The 27,815-nt window shown below is 35.3% G+C and overlaps 3 protein-coding genes across 6 annotated transcripts; 1 reads left to right on the top strand and 2 right to left on the bottom strand.

Moving 5' to 3' along the window:
• Positions 1-265: 265 nt before the first annotated feature.
• On the bottom strand, positions 266-13,311 carry LOC129240261 (proton-coupled zinc antiporter SLC30A1). Its single transcript, XM_054875946.1, has 11 exons — positions 12,994-13,311; positions 3,987-4,173; positions 3,801-3,925; positions 2,848-2,945; positions 2,644-2,768; positions 2,445-2,570; positions 2,240-2,386; positions 2,067-2,179; positions 1,424-1,655; positions 1,281-1,359; positions 266-957 (listed from the first exon to the last, which is right to left on the bottom strand). The coding sequence occupies exons 2-11, from the start codon at positions 4,161-4,163 to the stop codon at positions 863-865; spliced, it is 1,317 nt and encodes a 438-aa protein (XP_054731921.1). The 5' UTR covers positions 4,164-4,173; positions 12,994-13,311; the 3' UTR covers positions 266-862.
• A 4,256-nt stretch (positions 13,312-17,567) lies between these two features.
• Positions 17,568-24,852, top strand: LOC129240907 (uncharacterized). Of its 4 annotated transcripts, XM_054876978.1 has the most exons (8): positions 17,573-19,615; positions 19,689-19,883; positions 19,939-20,308; positions 23,173-23,378; positions 23,481-23,853; positions 23,910-24,046; positions 24,107-24,277; positions 24,367-24,852. In XM_054876978.1, the coding sequence occupies exons 1-8, from the start codon at positions 17,655-17,657 to the stop codon at positions 24,536-24,538; spliced, it is 3,585 nt and encodes a 1,194-aa protein (XP_054732953.1). In that variant the 5' UTR covers positions 17,573-17,654; the 3' UTR covers positions 24,539-24,852. The 4 variants fall into 4 exon arrangements, 3 of the variants coding, with proteins under 3 accessions (XP_054732955.1, XP_054732954.1, XP_054732953.1); XR_008582108.1 differs by lacking the exons at positions 24,107-24,277; positions 24,367-24,852 and having other exon boundaries at positions 17,569-19,615; positions 23,481-23,571; positions 23,654-23,853; positions 23,910-24,014; XM_054876979.1 differs by lacking the exon at positions 24,367-24,852 and having other exon boundaries at positions 17,570-19,615; positions 23,910-24,041; positions 24,107-24,239.
• A 241-nt stretch (positions 24,853-25,093) lies between these two features.
• On the bottom strand, positions 25,094-26,265 carry LOC129240906 (uncharacterized). The gene is made up of 3 exons (XM_054876977.1): positions 25,785-26,265; positions 25,637-25,711; positions 25,094-25,580 (listed from the first exon to the last, which is right to left on the bottom strand). The coding sequence occupies exons 1-3, from the start codon at positions 25,964-25,966 to the stop codon at positions 25,202-25,204; spliced, it is 636 nt and encodes a 211-aa protein (XP_054732952.1). The 5' UTR covers positions 25,967-26,265; the 3' UTR covers positions 25,094-25,201.
• Positions 26,266-27,815: the final 1,550 nt, after the last annotated feature.

The raw sequence follows: 27,815 nt of genomic DNA, 5'->3' as shown, positions 1-27,815 counted from the left end.
TATACGCATACAAATTGCTATTCCTACCCCCCGACAGTCGGTTCTACGATACCAGAGCGACCCGGATTTAAATTCGACCAAGGACTGTCAGTTCAAACGATTTCTCGGAAAATTTATTGGAAATGTTTTAGGGTGTTGCAGCAGCAACAATAAATTAGCACTTTATTTAAAAAAAAAAGAAATTTCAAGTCAAGGATCATATGCTAAACGATTACGCCTTCGTTGGTTACAAATAAGAAAATACCATATCAACATACAAATATCATTTACGAGCATCTTTTGTAAAATCAATTTTTATTGTAATAATGTACGTAGTTATATCCAATTTTTAAAACATTTTTTTTTTTACAATCACAAAATGCGAAAAAATTATTATATACCTTAAAGCTACATTGTACATACATATGTAACATACCTACGTATGTATAACTACAGTAGGAAATACTAAGATCTGTATCACTCCTATTCACCCGAATTCTTATCTCATTAATAGCAACACTACTACTATTTTAGCCTTTTTCGGAATATTTTCAATATAAATTAACGAATTATAGCTTCAAAGCTACTGAAGAAACAACTTATAATTTTCCTATTAAATTTTGATGAAATCCTATTTTTGGTTTCTAAAAACTTTCACTAATTGCACCTGTCGTCTTTCTGGCTACATTTTTTATTAATTGTTTAAAAAACAAACCTTTCAAGTAAGATTATTCTGCAATAATATTCAATTCCAAGTTTAGATGCCAATCAAATTTGCAGGCATAACTTGTATTTAAAGTTACAGTGTAAAAAAAGATGATAATTTTTTTGTGCGTCTCGTGATCTGTTGTTATTTTCGTCACATATGTAAAAGGTGCAGCTGTCACACCACTTCTCCATTTATAACTGGACCAGATTCTGAATTCCCGTTATTAACTGAATTTGATGTGCTGGCTAAACACTCCAAAAGTGAAGATCCTTGAAAACCAAACCAAGATGGAGTTAAAATATAATAGTTTAAACGTGTCATCAGGTTCGAGTGAAAAACGTTAATGCTACGACCGCTTTTATAGGGTATGCGATTTTCATTCAGTATAAGAGCAATAAGACAGGGTATCTCCTGTACAATTTGAGCCGACGCACTTTACAACTTTTCACTCCAATCTAATGTGTACGAATATTTATATTATATTGCAATAGCTTTAATAATAATAAAAATAAATAAATAAAAAAACCTAGACCAAAAATTTCGGTTCTGTTGTTTCAATATCACATAAATTAGGGCATTTCTAAAAACACACCTGCTTCAACATCATTGGGATTTTTTGAGTTCCTTTGGCGGCAAGTGTAGGGAGAATTCGTCGGTGAGGGCACCTGATTCTGTAAACAAACGTGACATAATTCATAACCATTTTGTAGGTATATATATATAAAAGGAACTTACCAATTTGCTATTATTTTGGCAACAAGTCGCTTTGACGCATCCCTCCGCTGTACTTGGACAATCTAATGCACAATCGGAGCCGCTCATATTCAGACTGGACGTGCCATCGGACATGTTGCAACCTTCTATTTCGACAAACTCGGGTTGTATTGTTGTCGAATGTATACCTTCATTGTGGAAAAATTCTTTAACCTTTTCCGCGATTTTCATATATTCCGAAAGGTTGCGGCACCTATATGAAATTATTTAATGAAATGTATGGATATAAAAAAATCTCTCTTTGAATGTATGTATATTTAAGAGTGTATACATGGATATAGGTACATATGGATATATATAGAAAATGTATAACATACATACATAGTTTTTATGTATGATAAAACGTAACTACATTTATGTAAATCTGTGAATGGTAATATTTCGGGAAATCTCTGATTGGAGGTGTTTAAGTTCGTATGAACAAAATGTGCTTCTTTTTCCAACAAACTAGTTTAAAAGGATTCTGGCAGCAAAATTTGCATGCTTTCCCTATTCTTATGAACTGCATTTAGATAAAATTTACAGATGTTTTTTTTTTTTAATGGACACACACTGTTATTTATATATTTGCGACTAAGTAAGCTCATATCTAATCCTCTATTACCTTATGTGAGCTGAAGCAATTATACGGTCTCCAGCCAATTGCCAGACGTGAAATTCATGAACAGCCAAAACGCCATCAACTTTTTCTAACAGACGTTTTTGGATGGCGTCGACCTAATTAAAACAGAAAAATAAAAATATATACTTTTTCCGGAGTGAAAATATAGCATTTACTTGGATATGAGTTGGCACAGTTTGTAGCAATATTAATGCCGATTCTCGTAGGAGCGGCCAAACAGAATGCAAAATTAAGCAAACCAAAACGATGGAAAGAGCTGGATCCATATAGAATCGATATTTCCAGTCCGTCAGCCACACAACCTATTCTCAAATAAACGATTATAATAAAATTCCGTTCTAAAAAATATGTAAGACATACCAAAGCACTAATCACCACAATGATACTACCCAACGCGTCGCTCAATACATGTAAAAATGCGCCACGCATATTCATATGGCCTGGATCGTGACTGTGACCATGATTTAATTTCTTCATTGGTTTTTTCTAAAAGTTAAGTTATTTTGTTTAATTATCGAGATTTTAACTTTTTTATTATAATATCAAATATTTATCATACCTCCTTTTCATAAGCAAAGTCCACGGGCTCACCTTCGCCATCATCTATATTTGCTAGCTCTGTAAGCCTGCTGTGATTTCTCGTAAGACCTCCACCATGTGAGTGGCCGTGGTGACCGCCATGCTCTGCAAAAGAATTAATGTATGTATACACATTTTTTACTTTAATATATTTATGTATGGCTATTATAGACCATCTACTCACCGTAAAGCAAGCACAATCCTATGACATTTACTAATAAACCAAGGCAGCCCACTATCACTAAGAGTTTTGGCTCATGGATTTCTTCTTCTTCTATAAACCTATGAATATTTGCACATATTATACAGCTCATGTCATAATCATGTCACCACTTGAAATTTTGTAATTGACTGATTATAGGGAAACACAATGTTTATAGAAAAAAAGTTAAGAGCTACAACTAAAAACCAATCGCCATTTCAACTAGTTCTACGTACGGGCATGACTCGGATTTTATCGACCAAGAGCTGCCGTCTCAGTAAACTAACGATCGTCTTTTTCCACTGGAGTGGAAATATGGGGTTAGTTATTTTATGATACGTTTCCACAAAAGACAAACCCAATGTTTGAAGGTTTTGGGTTTGAGAGAAGTGTTAAATGTTTCCACTGCCTGTATGATGGAAATTGCCTTTGAATTGTAAGCAATTCGTCATTCTTGTGTACATTTAAATTTCATACGCCGGCAGACATTAAATTGTCTCGATATTGACAGGCTGCATGCTGAATACTACAGGTGGCGAGTTTTTTTTTATTTTTCGCTACTTTTAATTAATTGTATGTAAATATTCAGTTAATGGCTGGGTTATCTTGTGATTTTTCAATTATAAAAATGAGGTGCCGCGTGTTAAATTTTGAAAGTACGAATTATAAAAACACCTCCAAATGCTGTTTTCTACTTTTAGTTAGGGGTGCATAGTAAATTTAAAACGTATTATATACTATATTAGCTTTTTTTTAATTTTTTAATTTGTGGCAATCTTTCAGAGAACGAACGTTAATATGGCTTAAAGCAAATACCGCTATTGATTCTTACTTGTTGCATTACTTATAAATATGTATAGTCAGTCATTTTATCAAAAACTCAAAGTTCCAGGATATAGGTATAGAATTTTGGTTGACAATTTTCTAAAATTTACCTTTTACAAGCCTCTATGGTAATGCTAAAACACAAAGCCACTAAGAAAACAGCGTTCACCAGCGCACCTAAAACTTCTGCTCGTGCCCAGCCAAATGTATTTTTAGACCACTTTTTCGGGGACATCTGTGTAATTGATACGATAAGGTAAGGATTTAACTCATTATTTACGACACAAAATACTTACTTTTACGGATAGAAATGATATGACAAGTGCTGCGATGTCACCTAGCATATGGAAACTGTCTGCTACCAACGCCATCGAATTTGTTACATAGCCAACTACAATTTCCACGAAAAAGAAAAATGCAGTCAACCACATCATTGAAAGCAAACGACATTTTTTTCCTGAATATTTAGACATTTCGTCAATTCTGAAAATACAGAAAATATAAATATTTATTATTTTTCCCATTCAGAAAAACATGCATTTCCTCATTTGTATTCAACAAGCACAAAACGCACAAAAAGGATATGAAAGTTGAATTTTAGATTTAAATGTTGTTTTTTTTTTTGAAAAGTTAAAAAAATGACTAAAATCATACATATTATTGGTTAATTCGGAGGAGTAGACATTCCCATTATCCATAGATCGATTGTAGCATGGTGCGCCATCCTGCTGAAAACAAAGATCGCTTAAGTCCATGTCTTTTATTTCAGGCCACGAAAATCTTTTATCATGCTTCTGTACCGTTCACCGTGGACGGAAATGGAATACCGCTCCGAAGTCCAACCAAACTGCCACTCTCCGAAGATGTTTGGCTTTCCGATGATCAAGTGTGGGTTTTCCGATCCCCAGGTGGGGCAGTTTTGCTTATTAACCTTCCTACGGTCTTCGGGTCAATTTTGACCCATTTCAGGAAAAAAATTAAGTTTTTTCAAGAACCAAATTTTTTCAGGACTTGATGTTTCGAGACTTTTTCTAATTTATTATATTTTATATAATAAGCGTAAAATTAAAAAAAAAATAATAATTTAGGCTCTGTCGCATAGAAATTTGTATACATCTACGACCCTCGGGTCAAATTTGACCCAACGTATAAATCAGACGTTATTTGAATTAAATTTATTTGCTAATTGCAAATTTTCGGCCCAGCGGTAAATTTAAAAGCACGTGCTTTGTTTGGTTATTCGACTATTTATATCGTAACGATGAGTGATAGTGAAAGTGAATTCCCTTTGGTCGCGTTTTCGGATGATGAGGAATCATGTTCTGAATTCGAAGATCATGTTGAGGTTGCAGATTCTTCCGACAGTGATTTTAGTGATGACGAAAATTCTCTTGTCCCTTCTGAAATGATGTCGTCAAAAAATGGTCAAATAAACTTTTCAAAAACCCCTCTTGTAACAAGTGCCGGAAGAGCTTCAAGAGAAAATATTATCAGCTTGATTCCTGGACTAACGCGTTACTCGTGCTCACGAATTACCGAAAAAGAAATTTCTAGCTTTGAACTATTTTTTCCACCTCCTTTGATACGTACGATATTGACCTACACAAACATTGAGGGAAAACGAATATACGGTGAAGAATGGCTGGATATTGAAAACATCGAACTATTTGCATTTATTGGATTGCTAATATTAGCTGGCGTTTTTCGATCAAATAACGAAAGCTGTGAAAGTCTTTGGAACCCTGAAACCGGAAGACCAATATTCGCTGCAACTATGCCTTTGAAGACTTTCAAAAAAATATCGAGAGTGATTAGGTTCGACAACAGGGAAACTCGAAGTGAACGAAGATCGTTGGATAAATTTGCTCCTATACGTAATTTGTGGAATCAATGGGTTGAGATATTACCTAAGCTTTACAATCCAACGGAAAACGTGACCATCGATGAACAATTAGTAGCTTCCAGAGGAAGATGTCCATTCCGCCAGTACATGCCAGCAAAGCCTGCAAAGTATGGAATCAAATTTTGGGTACTTTGTGATTCAACAACGAGCTATGTTTGGAACATCCAACCTTACACTGGCAAGGCAATCGGAAGAACCCCCGAAAAAAATCAAGGCATGCGTGTTGTTCTTGATTTGATTGAAGGGCTAAAAGGACAACCGACAATTTTTTCACGTCTTATCAATTGGCACAAAAATTATTGGAGAAACGTATTACGATAGTAGGAACAATACGCAAAAACAAGCCCGAACTACCACCAGACTTAGTGAACATAAACGAAGACCACTAAATTCATCAATCTTCGCTTTTACCGAACAAACAACTCTCGTTTCGTACATACCTAAGAAGAATAGAGCTGTGATTCTACTTAGCACTCTACATCATGATTCAAAAATTAGTAATCGTCGGGATAAAAAGCCAGAAATAATACTGGACTACAATAAAGGTAAAGGTGGTGTAGACACATTGGACAAAGTTGTAAGCGGTTACACTTGCAAACGAATGACAAAACGGTGGCCTCAAGTAGTGTTTAGTAAAATAATCGCCATTCCAGCTTATAACGCTTTCGTTTTATTCAAATCCGCCAAACACTCCTGGAAAGAGGGCTGTCTTACAAAGCGCCGTTTTTACTTGGAAAACCTTGGTATGCAGCTCGTAACACCCTATATAAAAAAGCGACAAACTTTACCACGAGCACATTTTTCACTTGAAATTGCCAAAAAAATACGAAAGGATTCTCAACTGGATGCACAACCATCATCATCGGGTCAATTTGAAAACACGTCGGAAAAGAAAATAACTAAAAGAAGTCGACGTCAACTATGCCCAAAAACTGATAACAAAACAGGATTAGTTTGCGACATTTGTAATAAATATATATGTAAACAACATTCTAAAACTATTACTTTGTGTACAAACTGTCTGAAATAATTTATTTCTTTTTTCTTTCATTATTAAATATACTTTTTATTTAAAGATTTCGTTATTCATGAATATCTTTTTGTTATTGAATAAACGTTTTTGTTAAAGTTTGTATTATTCACATAAAAATAAAATAAAAATTTTCATAAATATATTAATAAAAAAATATGATAATGGAATAAATATATTTTTGGATTTTCATTTTTATTTAAGATACCCATTTAATGGAAAACAACCTAACAGTAAAAATAATCAAAAACCAAGTATAAACCTTGAAAATATAGTATTGGGTCAAATTTGACCCGAAGTCCGTCCGCGTCAGTTAATTTGAAGACCTTAGGAAGGTTAGCATAGCCGCCGAAATGAAAATATACTGTGTCAGAATATATGATTTTGACTTATTTGCAATAAACCCATTGTTTGGGCAACTTCAAGGATTTTGGAAATGAGTTTGCAATATTTTTCAACGTTGTTCAAGCGCAAAACGATCATTTCGTTTTGAGGAGATATGATACTGACTTTCTGTCCAGATTTCCCCCGGGAAAGAGCTGTCACTTTCAAAATAAAATATGTGAAAATGAATAGATTAACTTATTTTACTTTGTATATTTTTAAATAGCGTTATACCGTTATTTGCTATCTTTATTTTATTGTATTCACAGAGTTGCGATATCTTAAAACAATTTACGAAACGCACGGCTGCTTATATATCGGGTTTACATCACTGACATATAAATAATTCTTAACTCTAACTAATGTCTCAGGGATCCCGCACTATGTTGTTGTTATTGTTTTAACAGTAATGGTAGCCCTGTCAGTGTAGGCATATCACTGGTCATCTTCGTCTAGCTCATCTAGGGGTAGGCCCAGGAAACATGCTGTTTCGACAGGTTGGGTCCAGAGGGAGAGGGGTGTTAGATGAGTCGGTTTTAGGGGGCATGTGAAGTGGTGGTTAGTGTCGTGCGGGGTACCTTCACATGTCGGACATGTGTTTGGAATGTCGGGGTCGATTCTGGATATGTAGGAGTTTAACCTGCTACAGTATCCAGAACGTAGTTGTGCCAGTGTTACAAGAGTCTCACGGGGAAGCTGGAGCTCTTCGTCTGCAATAGGTGGTGGTTGGACTCCGATTACGGCATTCATAGGACGGGAGTTCATGAAGGTGGTGACGGTCTCACGGTGGATGTCGTTTATTGACTGTCTAAATATTGTCCGGCTCAGTAGGTTGCGGTCAGTTTTGTCCTGGATTTCGTCAGCGTAGTCTAAAAGGTGTCTCCTGACGTGCCTGGGAGGCGGCTCAGGCTCAAGCAGGTGTCTGCAGGGGTGAAACCTGCGGTAACATCCAAGCTGGAACTGCTTGCTGAGCAGTTTGTTGTGCTCCACTACTGGGAGCATTTGTGCCTCGTTATGCAGGTGTTGAATGGGAGACATCAGGAGACAACCGGTCGCTGTTCGAATGGCGGTATTTTGACATGTCTGTAGCTTTATCCACTGCGCGTCACTAGTTCCCGGCGACCAGACAGGCGCAGCATAGTTCAGAACCGGCCGACCCAGTTGACTTAAATGTCGAAAGCAACAGTTCTTTGCCTTCGCCCCAACTGGCAATTGCGGTTGTGTGCGCAGAGAAGGAGCGCAAACTGTCAAAGGTTACACACAAAATTTTGGGGTTGTTTAAAGTCGGAATTGGTGTGTCGTGGACTTTTACCTTAAGGGACAGCTTGACCTCCTTTGTCCAGGTGGTAAAGAGGGTCGCCGTGGACTTGGTGGGGGAAAGTTGGAGATTCCTCGCAGTGAAAAAGCGAGAAAGGTCGGTGAGGTAGTTGTTCACTTTGGAACACAGGCCATCGATGTCATTGCCCGACGCCATTATCGTGCAGTCGTCAGCGTATGAGATCAGGGAAATTCCCGCTGGTGGTTGGGGGAGCTTCGAGATGTAGAAATTGAACAGCAAGGGAGAAAGGACACCACCCTGCGGTACACCTTGCTTAATCTTTCTCTGCTTCGACGTTTGATCTCGAAATATCACTGACGAGTGCCGACCGCTCAGATAGTTCGCGGACCACCTCTTCAGCCCAGGCGGGAGTGTCGACTGATAAATGTCATCTAGTAGCGTTGAATGGCTGACTGTATCGAAAGCCTTTTTCAAGTCCAACGCTACTAGGACAGTCCTCTCGCAGAGGCGGTTTTGGTTAAGCCCGCGATTTATCTGGCCGTTTATGGCGGTGAGTGCAGTGGTGGTGCTATGCACTCGTCGGAACCCGTGCTGATGTAGGGCTGGGGCCAGGTGTTTCGTGAAGAGTGGGAGTAGGAGGGCTTCAAGTGTCTTCACTACTGGGGAAAGGACAATTATCGGCCGATAAGATTCCCCTTGGTTGGCGGGTTTCCCAGGTTTCAGTAGTGGGACCACTCTCCCTGCTTTCCACTTGTCAGGGACAGATTGAAGACCCTTGTGAGGAATCCTACTCCCAGAGGTCCCAGATGCTTCAGCATCAGCACTATGTTTTCCTGCTCGGCGGGGCCACCACTTGTTCTCTAACTCCTTAATTCGGTGGACGCCAGCTACATCATCATTCGACAATCGAGTAAATTGGTAAATGACAATGACATACCGGTAATTTCCTAACCCTTTGTATACTTCATACCTTCCCCCATTATAAGGGTACAAATTTCGTGTTAACCTCAACAGTATTGTCCGTATCCCTAAGAGCCACGTAAAGTCATTGGTCTTATGGTCGACAGCTACCCGATTGCATTCATAGTGTTATCTGGGTTTAATAGCATCAGCTGCATGTGGTTCTACTCCAAGTAAAAGCCGACTAGGAGCTCCTCGGCAGATGCTATGAACACTTCCAACAAATTTATCATATCAGCCAATTACTCCTTTATTAACCTATTAACCCCTTGCCTTATGAATCGAACGATGACTGTGTGCGCCACTTTCGATGAAAGCTTTTCTTGTGCGTATAAACAATCTCGTATTTGGTACAATGTTCACATTTTTGGCCCGAACAGGACATCAAGTGTCTGATACGAGGTTCTCATTTTGGGCACGGTTAAGGACCCTATTCATGCATTCGAACTGTCCGTTCGGTTGGGGAGAGGCGACGGCTACTTTAACATGGTCGATATTTCGCTTTAAGAGGAAATTACTAAACTCCACGGACGTAAAACATGTTCCTCTATGGCTAATAATTCCTCTCGGCCGGCTGTAATATAATATTTTTCTCGAGTGCTAGGACCTTATCGGGTTTTCATATGATTTAAAAAACCACTATATGGACCGCCCTATATTTACTTATGTATATATACTCGTATAAGTACGGTCTAACATGCGCAAATGCCATGCATATGTAGAGATCACCGTTCAAACATGAATATATATGTATATGTGTGTATGTACATATGGACATATTAACCTAATTCAGTTTCATATGGTCGGAACTAACCAGTGAATTTTCGCAAGATGAAGCGCTTTGGCCGTCGGCTAACCAAGTATGAGTAGAACTACTTATCAAAAGTATTTACAAATATAGCCCACTTTCATTTGATTAAAAATATTTACATAAATATGCAGATGTACATACATATACATACATATATGTTCGTTGCCTATATTAATGCATGCATTGCCATTATATAATATGCATCAGTATATATATTATATATTATATATATATATATATCATATTACCAACTATAAATAAATGATAGAAAAACTTTTTCTGGTACTAAGAAAACGGCAGTGAATTTGTCATACTATTTTTCAACCTAGCTTGAACAAAATTGAATTGTACCAAGTTTCATTGAAATATATTAGCTTTTTCTGGAGTTATAGTGCGCATGGACGAACGGAACGGTTTAAAAACAATCATTGCAGTATTAATATTCTGGCACAAAATGATGAGCACAACAGGAGTATTATTTTTGTAGCATGAATATACATACATATATTATAATTTATTGTACAACCCTATAAATTGTATAATATCAAAGTTAGAATCTTTCAAATTACTCTTCTCTTTCCTCAAATAGTATGGATGTAATGCGAGTATGCACTAACATTTCGAAATTACATTAATTGTTTTGGTATTTCGGAGCAATTTGAGAAATTGCAATTTAAGATTTTTTAATAAATAACTACATATTTCTTAGCATCAGGGCTAATACCCGTATTTGTTGCCTGCGATCCATCTTTTACTGACAAAACTTTCGAATAAACAAATCGGGTGTTCACTACTCCGCGTACCAACAGTCTGGAACACCACATTTTCAATCAGATCAACTGCCACGGTAGTCCGGATTAACGACGCCGTCTGTCTATGATTACATATGTACATATGTTCAACCGTTATGCGAACAAAGTTATAGTATCCTTGGGCAAAAGAGCGCGGGTATAAAAATATGTTTCACTTAGCATCACTGCACTTGCTAGTAGCATATTCTTGTACATATATTTGTCAATGTATGTATAGATATTACGTATTTGTACACACAGATATAAATATTACCCAATAGAAACTAAGTCAAACTGTTGGGGAAAGAGATTAGACTTGTTTCATTATGTTACTATTAAGAAAAAAGCAAAAAAGGCAACCGTTCAACCGTATCTTATCAGTATTATCAAGTTTGAAACGAGTAAAATAGCTCAACCGTCAAGGGATGAAAAAATTGATATGTGTCCATATGAGCATAGAAAAGCCTTAACACATTTCTCATATCATAAATAATGGTGTACTGTGCGTTTATCATATACATACATATATAAATATATTCTCTATTTAATAAAGTACTCTTTTCATGAAAAGTTTACTACTAGAGTAAACCCGGCTGTCAAAGAATCAGTCTTTTTTGACGCCAAAGCCGTAAGTAATGATGGCAGTAGTTAAATATTTATAACTTATAAGCCTAAATAAAGTTCTAACAAAATTATATAGTTCTGCCCGTGACAAACGACTGTTTATCAACATTTAGACTAGTTTTGATTATTATTATTATTTTTTTTTGGGAATACTCATACTTTTTTATATACACAAGGACAACCACATAAATGAAAATAATTAATTTTAATAAAGTGTAAGTTTGAATTTGCAAAAAAATCTCATTGAATTTTTATAGTTTTTTCCCGACGGTTTTGCCCATTTGCGCCCATGTCGCCCCGAATAAATAAGCAAAGCTAAGACGTTAACACACAAAAAAAAAACAAATACTAGAAATATATTTCATATACTCATACTTTTTTTTGTTAAATTTTAAATTTTATCGTTTCTGACTATAAATTGCAAATTTCAAACCGCCGCAAGAGCTGAAGCGCACATAAGACCAGATTCCGCAAAAAATAACTTGTTTGTTTACAAACGATCCTTTGAGACAATATGGTATGTTTTCTTGATGAATAATTTTCGCTGGATAAAATTTTTCTTTCATCGAACTGCCTCTTTACTCTCTAAATTGGTATACATATAATGGATAATTGTGTGGCGATATTGAACGCCTACTTGCAAGAATTAGAAATAACTATTAAAAAGTGTGTTATATTCCAAAGATGTTATTTTTAATTTTTTTTTTATAATAAATTATTAATAAAAATAAATAAATAAATAAATAAATTTTTGAATTTCAGTACCGTTCACCTCGAATAACGGCTCTTACAATAACATTCAAGGGTTGGTTTTAAAATCAAGGCAAAGGATTTTGGAAGTAAAAGTGACGTTGTGTCGTTAATAAGTTTATAAATTTGAACTTAAAATAAATCGAAAACTATAAGCTTTCCAAGGGTATCAATTTTACCCCCAAAATCGGTTGCCTCCATTTCTAAGTTTCCCTACACTCAATAAGTCGCACTTTAAATTATAATATAAGAATTCAAATATAGACAAGATAGTTTATCAATGGTTTTTAAGTAATTGTATGCACTCAAACTCTGTACATATGTATGGGCACACATACATTATAAACATTTTAGAAATTTGCTATGTAAATACGTGAACGGTGTCTTATAAACCTGATATAAATATTTTACAGCCTTATTAATACAGATTGAATTAAATAAAAAATGAGCAAGTAGTTTTGTAACTTTCATGCATTGGCAATATGCTATTTTATTTAACGCATTCTAATTACCAATCAATAATATTGACGTATTATGCATTTTTCAAATGTAAGATTGAATGTGGATTTTGCTTGCCATTATTAATTTTTTTTGTTTGGTCGAGTGCATTCAACTTCAACAAAGTGTAGTTAGGAGCGCAAAACAAAGTAATATCAATCCCAATGAATCACAGCAAATGAGTAGGGACTATTTACCAATACACTGCATGTACATAAATACATATATTAACTTATATTTAGCTCATATTACTATTAAAATAACAGCACGTACCAAACTTATTGATTTGTCTTTTCTAATAAATCGTAAGTAAAAACTATTTGCCGAGAAATTTTGCAACCTAAAATTAAAATTCACTAGTGTTTATAACACAAAGTTTCTCCTTTCCCGTCAGCGATGTAAACTGTTAATGCCACACTAGTTTACTTAAATAGACTGTATTCTTGTTTAATATTCATCACCCGACGCAACCAAACGATAATAAATACTTAAATGCAAGCACGAAACTTTTGCCATCACCTCGAGCAAAAACGAAATATATATATACTAAATATATATGAGTACTTGTCAATGCTACTGAATCAACTGGAAATGTCAAAATCATCAGGTTAAAGAATTTCAGTTCTGGGCTAATTTCGTGCCAAAACAAATAAGCCAACGGCGTCAAAAACCATTATTATCGAGTTTCTCGATTATCTTGTTTCAAACTAAAATTGTGATCTTTATGTCTGTTCTAAGTGCCCATTTACACAAGGAAATATTTGGAAGGGAAACATTTTGTTCGACGGTGAAGGACGGCCGCGGAAGAGAGTAGGGAATTTGTCTCCTGTACTAGCGACACGCTTTGCTCTTCTTATTCGTATTTCCAATCTTAAAGCAATTTTTGACAGTTGCTTCATTTGTTTTCTTCTTTTGTGAGTGCAAGTTCTGAGTTATGTGCTGCTTTTCAATCAAACGGAAGATAACAACGATGACAAACATCCGAACGCTGCTTAGGAAATGCACGATTATTTTTGCTAGTAAAGTAGGTATAATTTAAAATAGTTATGGGACATGTTTATGTTGAATTCTAAGTTTTCCCCATTTCTAGATACTCAAGTTAATTTTAAGCTAATTATTTATATATGAAGTACTAATTACATTTTTGTTATTCAAGTACTAAAATTCATATACATATATGTGCAAATAAAAAAAAAACAAATTATTTATTATTTAATCAGTTTGCATTCTTCATTGAAATATTTAAGAATCTGTTGACGAACGTTCTCGGCTTTACATGATAGTGGGTTGTAAAATATATTCGAACCAGAAGATGTAGTAAACGTCAAAATGTTGCCGAAAACAATTTTGCCCGTGTGACCGCGAATGAGACATGAAAAGAGAATTTCCAGTATCTCCCTTCCAGATGTGTCCATGTGTAAGTCCGGTGTAAAAGTCCAGTTCGCTTAGATTTATACTATGTTCCCACGGCACGCAACTCGTTCTCTAAGTAATTTGCGAATTAAAATACGTTCACATATAAGTAGATGATCTACTTTTTCCCAATACGTTTAAATCTCAATCCGTAATTAAAAAGCGAGATTACTTATTACAAAATGTTCTCCCAAAATCTGAGATTATAAAATAATCCTACATAATAACCATATTTATTCACATACAACCCTTTGTTATCGATAATTATTATTACAAATGTAAGAAGAAACGTAAGTAAAAACTAAATAAAATTGACGCCGGCAAAGAAAGCAGGTTTGTAGACATAATTCTAATAATATTTTTGTTAAATATTATGGATTATGGATTCATTTTACAGAAAAAAGAGATCGCACTGGGAGGAGAAGCAGTGTAGTGTCTTTCGGGGTTGTGGGAGTTGAACCTGCCGATATGGCAGTGGAAATGGCGACAAGAGGCTTTATGTTTCCGTCGAGGGAAATAACGGGTTTTTAAGAATTTCCTCCAACTGCAGTCGATTGTGCAATTAAATTAGCTATTCCTTCTCCTGGTATTTTCTTGATATCGTTAATAATAATTGAACAAACCAACAACTCGAAAATATTCGTCCAAAGCAATTTCTATGTAGGAAAACCTTTAAATTTTGCAGGTAATCTGACGTATGTGAACGGGTAGATTAATTTTGTGGATTTATTGTTAATTACTGCATACCCGAAATGCATGCTTTACCAAACTAAGAGAATAAAATCATAGCTGAGGTTCACTTGCAAAAGATGGTTAGAAAGTGCTAACGAAGTTGAGACAAATCCATTCAAATTTTTTTGTTGGCCATCACTCAGCTGTACATGAAAATTCTAACCTATCGCCAGCAAAGGGCATCTTTAGACGCGGTTAAGGTTTCCGGGGGATTTTGCATTCGGAAGAGGTGCCGTTCCTGCAATGGACGAAGCTAATTGTAGGGAAATACTGCAGGATGACATGGATGAATTACCTCATCACGTTAGGCAACACTCCCAGCTAAATAATAACAAATAAAGATCGATTTCTCCGTCCTGCGAATTCCGAAGGACTCAGGGAAGATAATTTGGTACTTCTTCATAATCCGCAAAGAAAGAAAGGGGTTCTCCAAAACCGAAAGCGTCCTGGGGAGGTCTATACAAGGTGATTAAAAGGTTGAATGATGTGGTGTATCGTATAGAGTAATGTAAAACTGGACGAGGCAAAGTCAAATCAGTTCACCTGATCTATTTGCATCGAAGAATTTGCTCTCTAATCGGAACATAAATCTAAACATAAAATAAATCTATTAAGGGTGAATTTAAATAAATCAAGTTGTACTGCCGTTACATTGTGACTTCTATTTCACAATCCAGTGATCGAAATCAGAGGAATCATAAAGAGACGTTTTATTTAGAGAAAAACATATCAATATGAATAATAAATGTAGATGTAACATGTTGAAGGCAAAAAAAGAGGTTGTCTGTAAAGTCGGTTTACTGACGATAGTTTAACGTGGCAACGTCATAAGAAAATACTGATGCAATAGTTGCAATTTTCAAAACAAAATTTTAATTTTATTTGATAGATATTTTGTATGGAAGTAGAGAAGGAGGTAAATGGAATCGCAATGGAATAGGTCAAGTTACATTTACACAAACGTGAAAATGACGAAACATTTATCAAATTCATGAAAGATATGTTAAATTTCGATTGTGCTTCAGACGTTAATAAGTCAACAACACTAAGAGGCACCATCATCGATTTGCCTTTTTCAAGACACTTTACACTCGAAACACTCTCTTTCATTTCCTACTTTTCCTATCAACGTCTTATTATCAACAGAGAAATGGTTCATTACCATGCACACAGGAAGAAGGCATATGCAAATACAAATATGTGAATTTATATATTATACATATGCGCATATACATACATATATATGCTCACTCAAGTGGGAGAGAGCCAGATGTCGAACGTTGCCGAATGCGGGGGCCGATTGTGCTCTTTGTCGTTCGTTCCGCGCTTTCGCTTGCAGTTCAAGCAAGGTAACGACGTATGAGCAAGATAACGACACATTTTTTCGTGCGTGCAGCCGACTAAATCGAATTATAAGACGTTATCACGTCAAAAGTTTTCAATATTATGAAGAAGCAATGCGCTGAAGGATTTCTTCCAAATTTCTCAGATAATCGCTGAAACGTTTGCCCATAATGTTTATGCTATCTAAATAGACTATCAGTGAAGTCACCTCAGCACATGCTTCATCAATCACTCGAAGGTGGCTAGTGGGTCGCATGATCCTGGAAGAGTGGAAAACCATTTAGCACCAGATAAAGTGTCGAGAGTGTCATATATTCGTGGTAATAGGTAGATATTCTTTTTCGTGACTTCATTTCGCTTTCTGTAATCTACACAAAATCGAGTACTACACTTTTTCTTTTAACCAGCAAAACCGGTAAGCTATCTGGATTGTCTGATTTGCTTTCTCGCGCTTTGCTAGGGGAACTCCGCTTGGAACTTGAGAAATTGGCTTTGTATCTCATGTATATATTCGATGTTCTTGCAAATTTTCCACGATCACTGCCCAATATGTAGCCGTATTTCTCTAGCACCTTTTTAGTTTTCGTTCTCTCTAGTCCTCTCACTTGTTACATCCAAGTCCTTATGAAGTCGGGGGGTTTTATTTCTGCTTTCTGAAAATCTTCGTTTCCCTGTTAAGATCTGTTGCAGTTTATTACGACTTCTACACCCCTGCATTTTCCAATCACAGCTCCTTTATAAAGTATAACTGGTGACATGGAATTATTTAGAATCCTTACTGGATCCCTTTTGTCTTTTCTTGCTTTTACCAGTGTTATCCCATGATTTTTTTGCTGTCTCTTCAGCAGTTTCTTTGACCACTTTGACACTTCACATGTCCCATAACTTCCGTCTACATAAGCCCATTTGGAGTTGCTTTCACAATTTAACACGCGGCACTTCGTTTCCATTAGCTTAAGTACAATATCACAATATCACAATTCACAATATTACTGAATTCACCCATTCACTGAATTTTTAAAACATGTAATTTCTCTTCCTTTTGTTTGTCAAAATCGCGAAAAATAAAGCAAGAACTTTCAGTGCCCCCTTCGGCATTTTTAGTTTTTCATTGTAGCTGAAGGCCAAACCTAGTAATCTATTATCCATATTTCAAAACTAAATTGCATTAAAAATACTTAACAGTAACATTTACGCCATCTCATTTTATCAACATTCTCTGGTTCGATTATCAGGCAAGAAAATCATACGCGTGCCATTCAAAATGCCGAGTTGCAAAACCTAGTACATGTAAATGTTGTATCTCTACCGAAGTCACCTTATATGAATTCGCCTTGTTTTCTTAAATTAAAAGATTAAAATAAATGTGCTTTGTTTTCTATCCTTTCAATCGTACTACGTAAGGTATTTTCCAAATATTCCAAATAATAATTGGAGATATTACAATGGAGCCAGTTGAATGGTCTAAATTTGTGGATAATTCCTTCGTGGCACTTCCAGCGCAGCTGAAAGCAATAGAGGAGGCTCTTAATGTATCAAACTCATTGAATGTAAAAGCTAAGCTAGAAATAAATATATCTCAGATAAGCTATGCAATCAAAATGGAAATAAGAAGCGGCACGGCGCTAAATCTTAATGATTACTTCGAACATATGATCAAACTAAATACTGAGCACGAATCATCTTTAAAGTTAATTATACAGGTTATTTACCCTATTGTAGGAGAATGTTCGCGGAACGAGTGTATGAAAGGATCGAATTTGATTTTCACTGCTGGATGGGCAGAGCTATTAATCGATGCACTATTTTCCAATACTTGGGATAAAACAACAATTTCCGATGTGCTGTTATGTCTAAAATTGTACTCAAAAACATTTTGTGAAATCGACATTGTGCGACGTCTTTGGCATACACTCCTCAAGAATTTTCCAAAAAGCGATATCATAACAATTACTGCAATGTATGTCCTTATTCAGTTTTTTGATGAATTCTTTGAAGTAATAGATGCTCTGGAGGTCAATCGAAATGTGGAAAAATTCGTTTATAAGCTATTACTATCAGATGGTCGTGAAGAGTGGAAAGCTGCTGTATATTTGATGAAAAAACTGAACTCGAATGCTGATTTTAAAGTAAAGAGCTTTTGGATATCGTACATCACTGTCTTAGAAAATTTAAAAGAAAATCAATCGCATCTTATACTACCATCTTTAGAATGTCTCAAACAAAACCATTTAAAAACAATCAAATTAAAATTGTGGCTAGATATTCTATACATAAAAATTCTGTCACACCAAAATATTCTCGTCATTCGTTGGGCACTTGTGTACATTCTTGAAAATTTTACCTGCGCAGACTTAAGCCCAAGTGTATTGCTACAATTTATAAAAGCCAGCAACCATACAAGTTTATACAATTGTGAGAGCTACTTTTTACCAACGGAAAATATCCACAAGTTTTTGAATGCGGGGCTTCATCGGTTTGTGGAGAGTTTGTCAGAAGTTCATTTGAAATCCGTTCCTTTGCATTTTTGGCTCACCAATATACGTATATGTAAATCAATTTTACCAATATATTCGTACGAGTTGATTTTAAAAATTGCAGCAAGAATTCGGCCACTTCAAAACCAATTTATTCGGTTAAAGTCAATAGAATTGTTCGAAGACATATTCTTTGAAGCCATTTGTAGAATGCAAATGTCTGAATTTGTCGTTATGGTAGAATCGTTGTATAATGTTACAGATCCTTTCAATCATTTTGAAATATTTTATCTGAAATTGGTAAAATGTTTTGAGAATGGTGATAGACTGTCGTTGACGCAACGGTTTTATGAGATTGTTACAAATAATTTGCGAGGTGAACTCACATTTATTCATCCAAATTTGGAATGGTCTGTGCATGCGCCTAATGATATTAAAGAACAATCGAGTTTAGCCCAGTCAAATCTATTAGACAGCATAGCTGATAGGTTGAAATATGTAAAAAAATCGGACATTGAGGATCTTATTTGGATTGCACTGATGCTCGTATTTGAGTCAGAAAACTCGGAAATTGTGCGGAACATTTGCCAAATATTTTGGGATCTGAATTTGGATGACTTGATTGGTATTCCTTTTGAAGCATTAATGCGTGAAATAACTTCAAAGATAAAGTGTGGAGTGGATAAGACAGCATTTGTGCGCAAGAAGTTGACTGATTTATTTGTTAAAGAGTATTTAACAAAATTTTCGGATTTATACAATTTCACTGTAAAAGCAGAAGATATTTTAAACACGGGATCACATAAAACACTGCTAAAACTCTCTCAATTGTTAGCTAATAATGCCGAGGAAGTCGACATGAGTACTTTCCACGCATTTTTAGTAGTACTTAAAAGATGTTATCGGATGCCATCGCTTTGTTACATTGTGTAGGTAAATCAGACTACAAGTGGTTATTTATAGATATTTTAATATGTACATATATTATATGAAAATTTTCAGAACGACAAATTTATTGAAATATTTAAAAAGCCTATACTCGTCAAATCAGTTGGAAGACTATGTAAATCAAATTTTATGTATAGACTTTGAAAATGTTGGTATCTGTGCAGCGGTTTTGAGCTCCGGAGTAGTTCTAAATAAAGAAACTTATATCAAGGGTATAATGACTGGAGACGCAAACTTTGGTGATGCAAGGTAAAAAGTACTCATCAAAGTATAATTTATCTTATATTTTAATTTTCTCTTGAAGGACGGAAGAACTGTATTTATTCAAAATAGACACAACGCATTGTCTTCGTTTACAACAAATACGTTTGCGATATGCCTTATCTGTACCATTTGGCTATACGAACACAATATTAAATGAGCTTCTCGACATATATAAGACTTTGAGCATAAAAAAGCCAAGGTATTTTGAAAACTCCATGGAGCACAGATTGAAGATGAGAATAGCAAACGCAATATTCTTAAAAATACAATCGAATACAGAGTTTTGGAATGAAGATCTACTACTCCTCGTACTGAAGTACAATAATCAACCGAATGTCAATTATATGCTCGAACTTCTTGTTGCGAAATGTGCGCCTGATGATAAATTTATTCTAGATAAATTGAATGAAGTAAGAAAAACTTTAAATACTTACATGCGTATGAACAGTGGTGATCACAAATTTAGTACTCTATGCGATCTATGGACAGCGTTTTCATTAGTTTTTCTTAGCTAAATGGTTACTACCAGTTTTTTAGGAAAGTAGTTTACTGAGTAGGGATTAAGTACCGCTTTCTGTGTGCGATTTTACTGTTGTTGTTGTTGTTGTAACAGCATAAACATTCCCAATACTTACATACGGGGAATGATGCTGGAGTGACAGTCCTTGGCCGGATATAAATACGGGTCGTTTCGGTAACGTAGAACCGACTGTCTTGGAAACGTGCGATTTTACTCTTTTAATGTGCTGCTGAATATCACAAAGCTCTTCTAAAATATGAAATCGCCGGATGAGAAGTACCCACGACAGTCGGTTCTACGTTACCGGAACGACCCGGATTTATATCTGGCCAAGGACTGTCACTTCAGTAGCATTCCCCAACTACCTACAGTGAGGTGCAAAAATGGAACATAAATAACATAAGTTACGTTTAGTACCATATCTATGCAAACAAGCTTGTTTATTTGAATCCAATTGTACATGTATTATATAATTAGTGTGTAAGCTTTCAAATGAGCCCATAACAGTTAAAATCTAACAACAAAAACTACTCATTGGAAGAGCTGAAAATTAAAACACAAATGTTCCAATTATGCACCGCTTACTTCGTTGTTGTTCAATGCTTAATTTTAACGGTTCTTTTTAAATTTGGCTGTGGTTTCTTTTGTTCTTTTTCTGGAATTGGTGTCATAAAGTGGTAAAGTGTCAAGTCATTAATAAATAAAACTATGAAACCAAGTGTTGAAGAAAATATTGTAAAATCTGTGCGGGATGGGTTGTCAATTCGAGAATGTGCCCAAAAATTCAAAGTTAGTCACACCACAGTGCAAAGGCTTAAAAAAAAACATGATTTATTACAAATTAAGCAAAATCCTGGGCGTCCACAAAAAAAGACCGAGCGGGAAAGCCGGCATTTGGTTAAACTAGTTGCAAGCGGTAGCGTAAAGACACCGTCAGAAGGCATTCAGACAATGAATTTGAAAATCAGCAAATGGACAGCGAGACGAAATTTGAAAAAATTAGGATTGATAACTGCAGAAAAGAAGAAAAAACCGCTGCTTTAAAAAAAAAACATAATGAGCAGAAAAAAGTTTGCTGAAGTACACACCGATTGGACTACTGCAGATTGGCACCAGGTACTAAGCAGTAAAGCTTCAATAATTAATATCATTTAATGCATATTTTTATTTTTTACAGGTGATATGGTCAGATGAAACAAAAATCAACCGATTTGAATCGGATGGCTGTTCATGGTTTTGGTCAAAAGATCCCCAGCAGTTAACAAAATCAAGCGTGAAAGAAACAGTGAAGCATGGTGGTGGCAACATAATGGTTTGGGGGTGCATCACTTGCACTGGTGTAGGTCCTTTGATCAAAATCGAAGGACGAATGAAAAAGGAGCAGTACTTGACGATCTTGCAAGAAAATTTGCCTGCTGCCATCCACAAAACCGGTCTTGCTGTTGAAAAAGATATTTTTCAACAAGACAATTACCCTAAACATACGGCAAAGATGGTGTCCAGCTGCCTGAAGTCCCAAAAATTTTCGGTTATGCAGTGGCCAGCACAAAGCCCTCACATGAACCCCATTGAGAATTTGTGGATTCTCGTAAAACAAAAGCTCGTACACTATAAAAACCCTCCAAAAGGGATGAATGAGGTCTGGGAGCGAGTCCAGGATGTGTGGTACTCCATTTCGCCACAAACTGTGGCTAAATATACAGAAAGTATGCCAAACCGTATAAAGGCATTAAAAAAATCGAAGGGGCTTTGGACGAAATAATAAAATAATTTGTTTTTTGTACTTTTTTTATAAATAAATAAGCGGTGCATAATTGGAACATTTGGGTTTTTATTTTCAGCTCTTCCAATGAGTAGTTGTTGTTGTTAGATTTTAACCGTTATGGGCTCATTTGAAAGCTTACACACTAATTATATAATACATGTACAATTGGATTCAAATAAACAAGCTTGTTTGCATAGATATGGTACTAAACGTAACTTATGTTATTTATGTTCCATTTTTGCACCTCACTGTATGTATGGGGAATGTTTATGTTTCTACAACAACAACAACAAGTACCTTTAAAACATTAATATTATGCCCTTCTACGCAATAGTTCAACATACGTGGAGTGTGTTTTGGATCATTTTTATTTATGAAGCATCATATTGAGACCGAATTTTCTTCTGAATATGTTATCATTACGTCTGATATGATGGATTTGTAAAGATGGGTGTGTGCTTGCCAGGCTTTATGGAGTTTTGCGTGTAAAGTGAATCTTGGTACTTAGGTGGGCGCCAAACGTACGTTTTTCCATCGGGTTCGAACCAAGAGATCTTCGAAGTTTTCTTATCTATATAAATGAGGGAGGAATATATCAAACACCGATTCTAGTGGTACTCGTCCCCTACTTAGTAGATAAGTTTCTAGATTAAAATCTGTAGTGAGAATGTTGTTTTATCGCAGACTGGCCACCACACTATATATATACGCATGTATATGTATGTATGTGCATTATGTATTTATGTATAGGAATATGCTAAAAACTCAAAAGACTCAGTGAGGACAATTTTATATTTATTTAAATGCTATAACAGTCAACGAAAATTTTTTATATATTCTATTTCAAAGCCTCAGATATCATTTTTGAAAAAAATTCTTAATAATTAACGGCGCTCTTTTCAGTTGCAATGTGTAATAATGAGTTTTTGCAGTCCCTTATTGGATTGCTGTCAAAACTTCAGCTAATGTAAATTTAATATTTTTTGAAGGTGACCGGATACACCCCAAGCCAACAGGTGTCTCTTATTAGTATAGTGCACTGTTACTCTGTACTGAATAAGCACACAATTTCTAAGGAATTTCGTGACGTTATGGTAAATAAACTTCTACCGCTTACCATGGGTGCACATTTCCAGACGCGTCTATATGCCCAGCTAGTTATTTACGACAATTTAGATAAATCAAATGCCTCAATGTAAGTAAATTGAATTCGACTCTTCATTAAGCATATTTCACATATTCGCTCGAATTGAAATAATACTCGTGATGGATAAAACTTATTTCCTGAATATTTCAGAAATGATGAACCTTTATTACCAAATCACATCAATATAAAAGAAGGAATAGCATCAGCCATTGGACCACGGCTAAACGAATTATTGAACGATGTACGGTTTTTGCTGCCTTATATTTATTTAAGTAATCCTACCGATTTTTATGACATTTTGATGTTTATTACTATGGCTCCAGCTGAAGAGTATTTGTCGAGTATGGATTATAGCAGATACGAAGCATCGAGATGCATATTTTCCAAAAAAAGAAGCAGTTCTGCCAAAGAGATACCAACATCTAGTAGTAATTTGACTAACATGCAGCGCAAAATGAACCCCGAAAATGACATCTGTGCTGTGAGCAGTCTTATGAGGTCAGAAACAGCTGCAGAAAGTGAGGTAAAAAGATTTTTCAAAGAGCAAATTATACTTTATTTAATAGTGAACCAAATTAGATGTTTGTAGTGGCAAGCCTAATAGACAAAATTCCAAACCTTGGAGGGATCGCACGAACATGCGAAGTGCTTGGTATACAAAATTTGGTTTTAAGCTCAATACTTCTTGTTGAAAAAGAAGATTTTAGAAGTGTGAGGTATGTTTACCACTTTTTTAATTGCGAGTATTAAAAATATTTTTATAATGAACTTTATAGCATGACTGCTGAAAAAAATCTTAATATCACCGAAGTTCGACCATCGCGTTTGCAAGAATTCTTCAAAGAGAAACAAGCGGATGGTTTCAAAATTGTAGGTGCCGAGCAAACTGTTGACAGCGTAAATATAATTGGCTTCGAATTTCCCCGAAAGTGCATTTTAGTGTTAGGGTGAGTACAATATAATATATATGTATATGTATAAATTTAGGTTTACTGTCATGCTATACTTATATGTACTTCCGTAAATGTATTTCCAGACATGAAAAAGAAGGCATTCCAAGTAATATTTTGGGCTTCTTAGATTACGCAATCGAAATACCACAGTTTGGGGTATTACGATCTTTAAATGTGCACGTTACCGGAGCTTTATTTATGTGGGAATATTGCAAGCAACACATTGTTGAAAACTCTTTGACAACTACACCATAAAAAGTTGTTCGTCCAAATAGTTGTTGGATTTACTTTCGAGCACGGAGTATGTACTCACACAAAACAAATTTCATAACTGCAGCAAATCCAGAATTTTCGCTTTAAGACAATCGTTTTGAGTTCTGAGGTTAATTACACTATGCCAGTTGCAAAATGAATCAAGTTAGCTCGATGAGGTCTTTAAAAGTAATTCGTGTAACTTAAAATTGTGCCGAGTAAAATTTAAATACTTCTCCTATAAACTATAATTTATTTCTCACTGCAAAATCTATTCCTAAGTTGTTGTTTTATAATAAAATGGAAATAAAGAGAAATCCTATCCCTAACTTATACAATAAAATTATAACTTAAAGTTTGGTAACAATGCAAAGAAACAATTGGTATGTAAGTACTCAATTTTTTTTGGTTTGGTCTGCGTACTGATACATATGTAAAAGTTGTATGTGTTGTGTATGTATTAGCAAATTGAACATGGACATGGGGCAAATTAGTAGTAACGGTTAAGAATCACCTCTATATGTCGATATTAACACCCTAAATAAATAAACATATACATACATGCATATGTATATAAATAATTTACCTATCCACAGTCTTTATTTCCAGTGAGGCAAACAACTGCTTTTACATATTTAGCGCACCTTACTCAAAATAGTAAATATTTTAACTTTTCACGGCGTTTGCTTCGTCATTAGCAGGAACTGGGTATTGTAGGGGGACCTTGCTGACTACTGGAAAGAGATCGGCCACATTTGTCAAATCTTTAACATCCGTTACATGAGGCTTCAACGTGTCGCTGGCGTTCGACTTCGTAAGTTGATAGTACGCCGTATTGCTATGCGTTATATTAACAATGGTTCCGGTTAATGGCAGCGTTTGCAAAATTTCCGTAGGGTTGCTGAACGCGCCAATATTGACGGGCGCAATGCCGGTAAGCACTTGCCCGGAAATGTTCGTTTGGATCGGTAAGGGCACATTACCAAGGTTAATATGGCTTTGATTAGAGTGGGCGTCGTAGAAGGTTAAATCCACACGTTCTTGACTAAAACGACATGAATTGGTTTAGCGTGCAAGCACAGCTAGTAATTTTGTACCTACCTTTCGAAACTGGTTTCATTATCATCCGCTTCAGTCAAAATACCAATTTCATATACAACAGCCTTAACAACATAACTATATATAAATGGGTCAAACGGTACGTTTGAATTTGTTCAATGATCATTAAGAGTTGAAGGGTAGCACTTACAGATTTTTTGGTGTGTCATTGGCACTGGCATATATATCCTCAATCGTTGAGTTGTCTATTCCTGATGAGGCGTCCAACAAAGGCAATGCCAGTGTGACAGCAAACAGCGCAGAGATAATAAAGGAAACGAAAATATTAGTTTTTACCAGCATTTTTATTGGATTTTGATTGTCGAATTCCATGTGCCGTGTCCTGTTTTCCTTATTAATTTGCTTCGCCTATTTACAGCGAAATAGGGTATGGATCTGTGTTTTCAACTGCACTACTTCTCAGCAATATGGCTTCATCAACTTAAACTTTGTTTCATAATTTACGTCGTTTTTATATCAAGCTCCTTTAACTGGAATTGATGTTTGTTTATATTTTGAGAGCTTTTGCAATTTAGTTTAATTAACATGGACTGTTAATTGTCGATTCAAAGGTGTTAATTGGGAACGTAGTGGAGGAAGTTAGGAATACACTATGGGCTCTAATTAATTTTGCGCGTTTTAAAGCCTGGAATTTGAATCTCATACCCTCCAAATTACATGTGCTTGTGACTTGGTGTTGTATATGCATATACATATGTACATATGTATGTATATGAGTTTATGTGCTTTCCGTTTAATATAAATACATGTGTATGTACGCGTAAATAACCCCAGACAGTCATCAGATTATGGTTTGCTTTGTTTGTAATAATAGCTAATAGTCTCTTTCTAAAAATAATAAAAAAAATATATCCGAAGCAAAGCTATTCCGTTTCATTCCATGTATGTATGAAATATCATTTTTTTTTTTTACAGCAGTTGAAGAAGTGTGAAGTGGGTGGACAGGACAAATTTATATTTATTTATTACTAGTCAATGCTATTGTTTCTCGTATCTATATTTAAAGAATTCAAACAATAAAAACGTTCCGAGTACAAATTCTGCTACTGATTAATCAAGCCGAGAACTTTATGTACATTGTACAAAGATTTTAGATTTACTTACATATATTTGGCAAGATCTTTTTATAGATAATAATAAAAGATACATATATTATTACAACTCCTACTTAGTAAATTTTTTGCACTACATATAAATAGTTAATAGTTTAAGTTAAGTAGTTAATAGTTAATAGGGCCCAAGACATTTAGAGCTTTACAAGCAGAATCTGCGAAGTTGTTTTGTCCAAGGTCCGCAGATATATTTTTTGGTGAAGCTATTGCATACATACTTGGTGATGCTTTTGGAGCTTTGAATTGACCACAAAAATATAGTATGTTAGTAAAGCAAAATATACGAGTACACACCTATAATCTTGCTAATCTTAAAATTAACTTCAAAACACTAGCAATGCATTAAAAGGCCCGTTGGAAAGGCCTAAGATACTTTTTAAATCTTTTGTTATTAAGACATTACAAATCTCATAACTATTTTATTGTAGTTTTATTTGAAAAATTCAAGGTGCTTCGTTCAGAAACGGTAGACTATCAAGTTTCACAAAGTTTTCGTAATTAAATATCCGAATAAAAACAATAACATCACTTAAGAGTTGCAAAAACTGCCGAAAGTAAAAGAGTTCATACAATTTAGGACCAAACACACGCGGACATATACAGATTTAACAAATTCACTTTTTTTATTTTCTTTTAATTATTTGTTTAATAATGATTTAATTAATTAATTAATTAGAATTTAGTTTATGCTATAGCATTTTAAATTTGTCCGAGGAGATATACTTCTTGGAGCAAATTATACATCAGTTTTAAATTTTTGGAAGGTGGGATTTTTAGGATCTGTTGTTTTTGTTGTCATAGGATCGGTATAGTTTAAAATTCCTTGTCGCTTGGTGTCTATTATCGAGTAGGGTAAAATATGTCTCAATAATGCGGGCTCTTCGCAGGATAGACAGGTGTTGACCGGGTTGTGTTGCAATTGCGCGTATGACAATTGTATGACCAGAACGTAGGCGCGTGAAGGGTATGTACATCTGGATCGTAGACTAGTTTCTTTTCGCTCGGTTGATAGCTGAATAGTGGTGAGCTTACATTCTCGAGGCGTTGGA

Source organism: Anastrepha obliqua, chromosome 3, assembly GCF_027943255.1.
Source record: "Anastrepha obliqua isolate idAnaObli1 chromosome 3, idAnaObli1_1.0, whole genome shotgun sequence".
NCBI classification, from domain to species: Eukaryota; Metazoa; Arthropoda; class Insecta; order Diptera; family Tephritidae; genus Anastrepha; species Anastrepha obliqua.
Note: the sequence above shows the minus strand (reverse complement) of the source record. Positions and strands in the feature narration are given on the sequence as shown.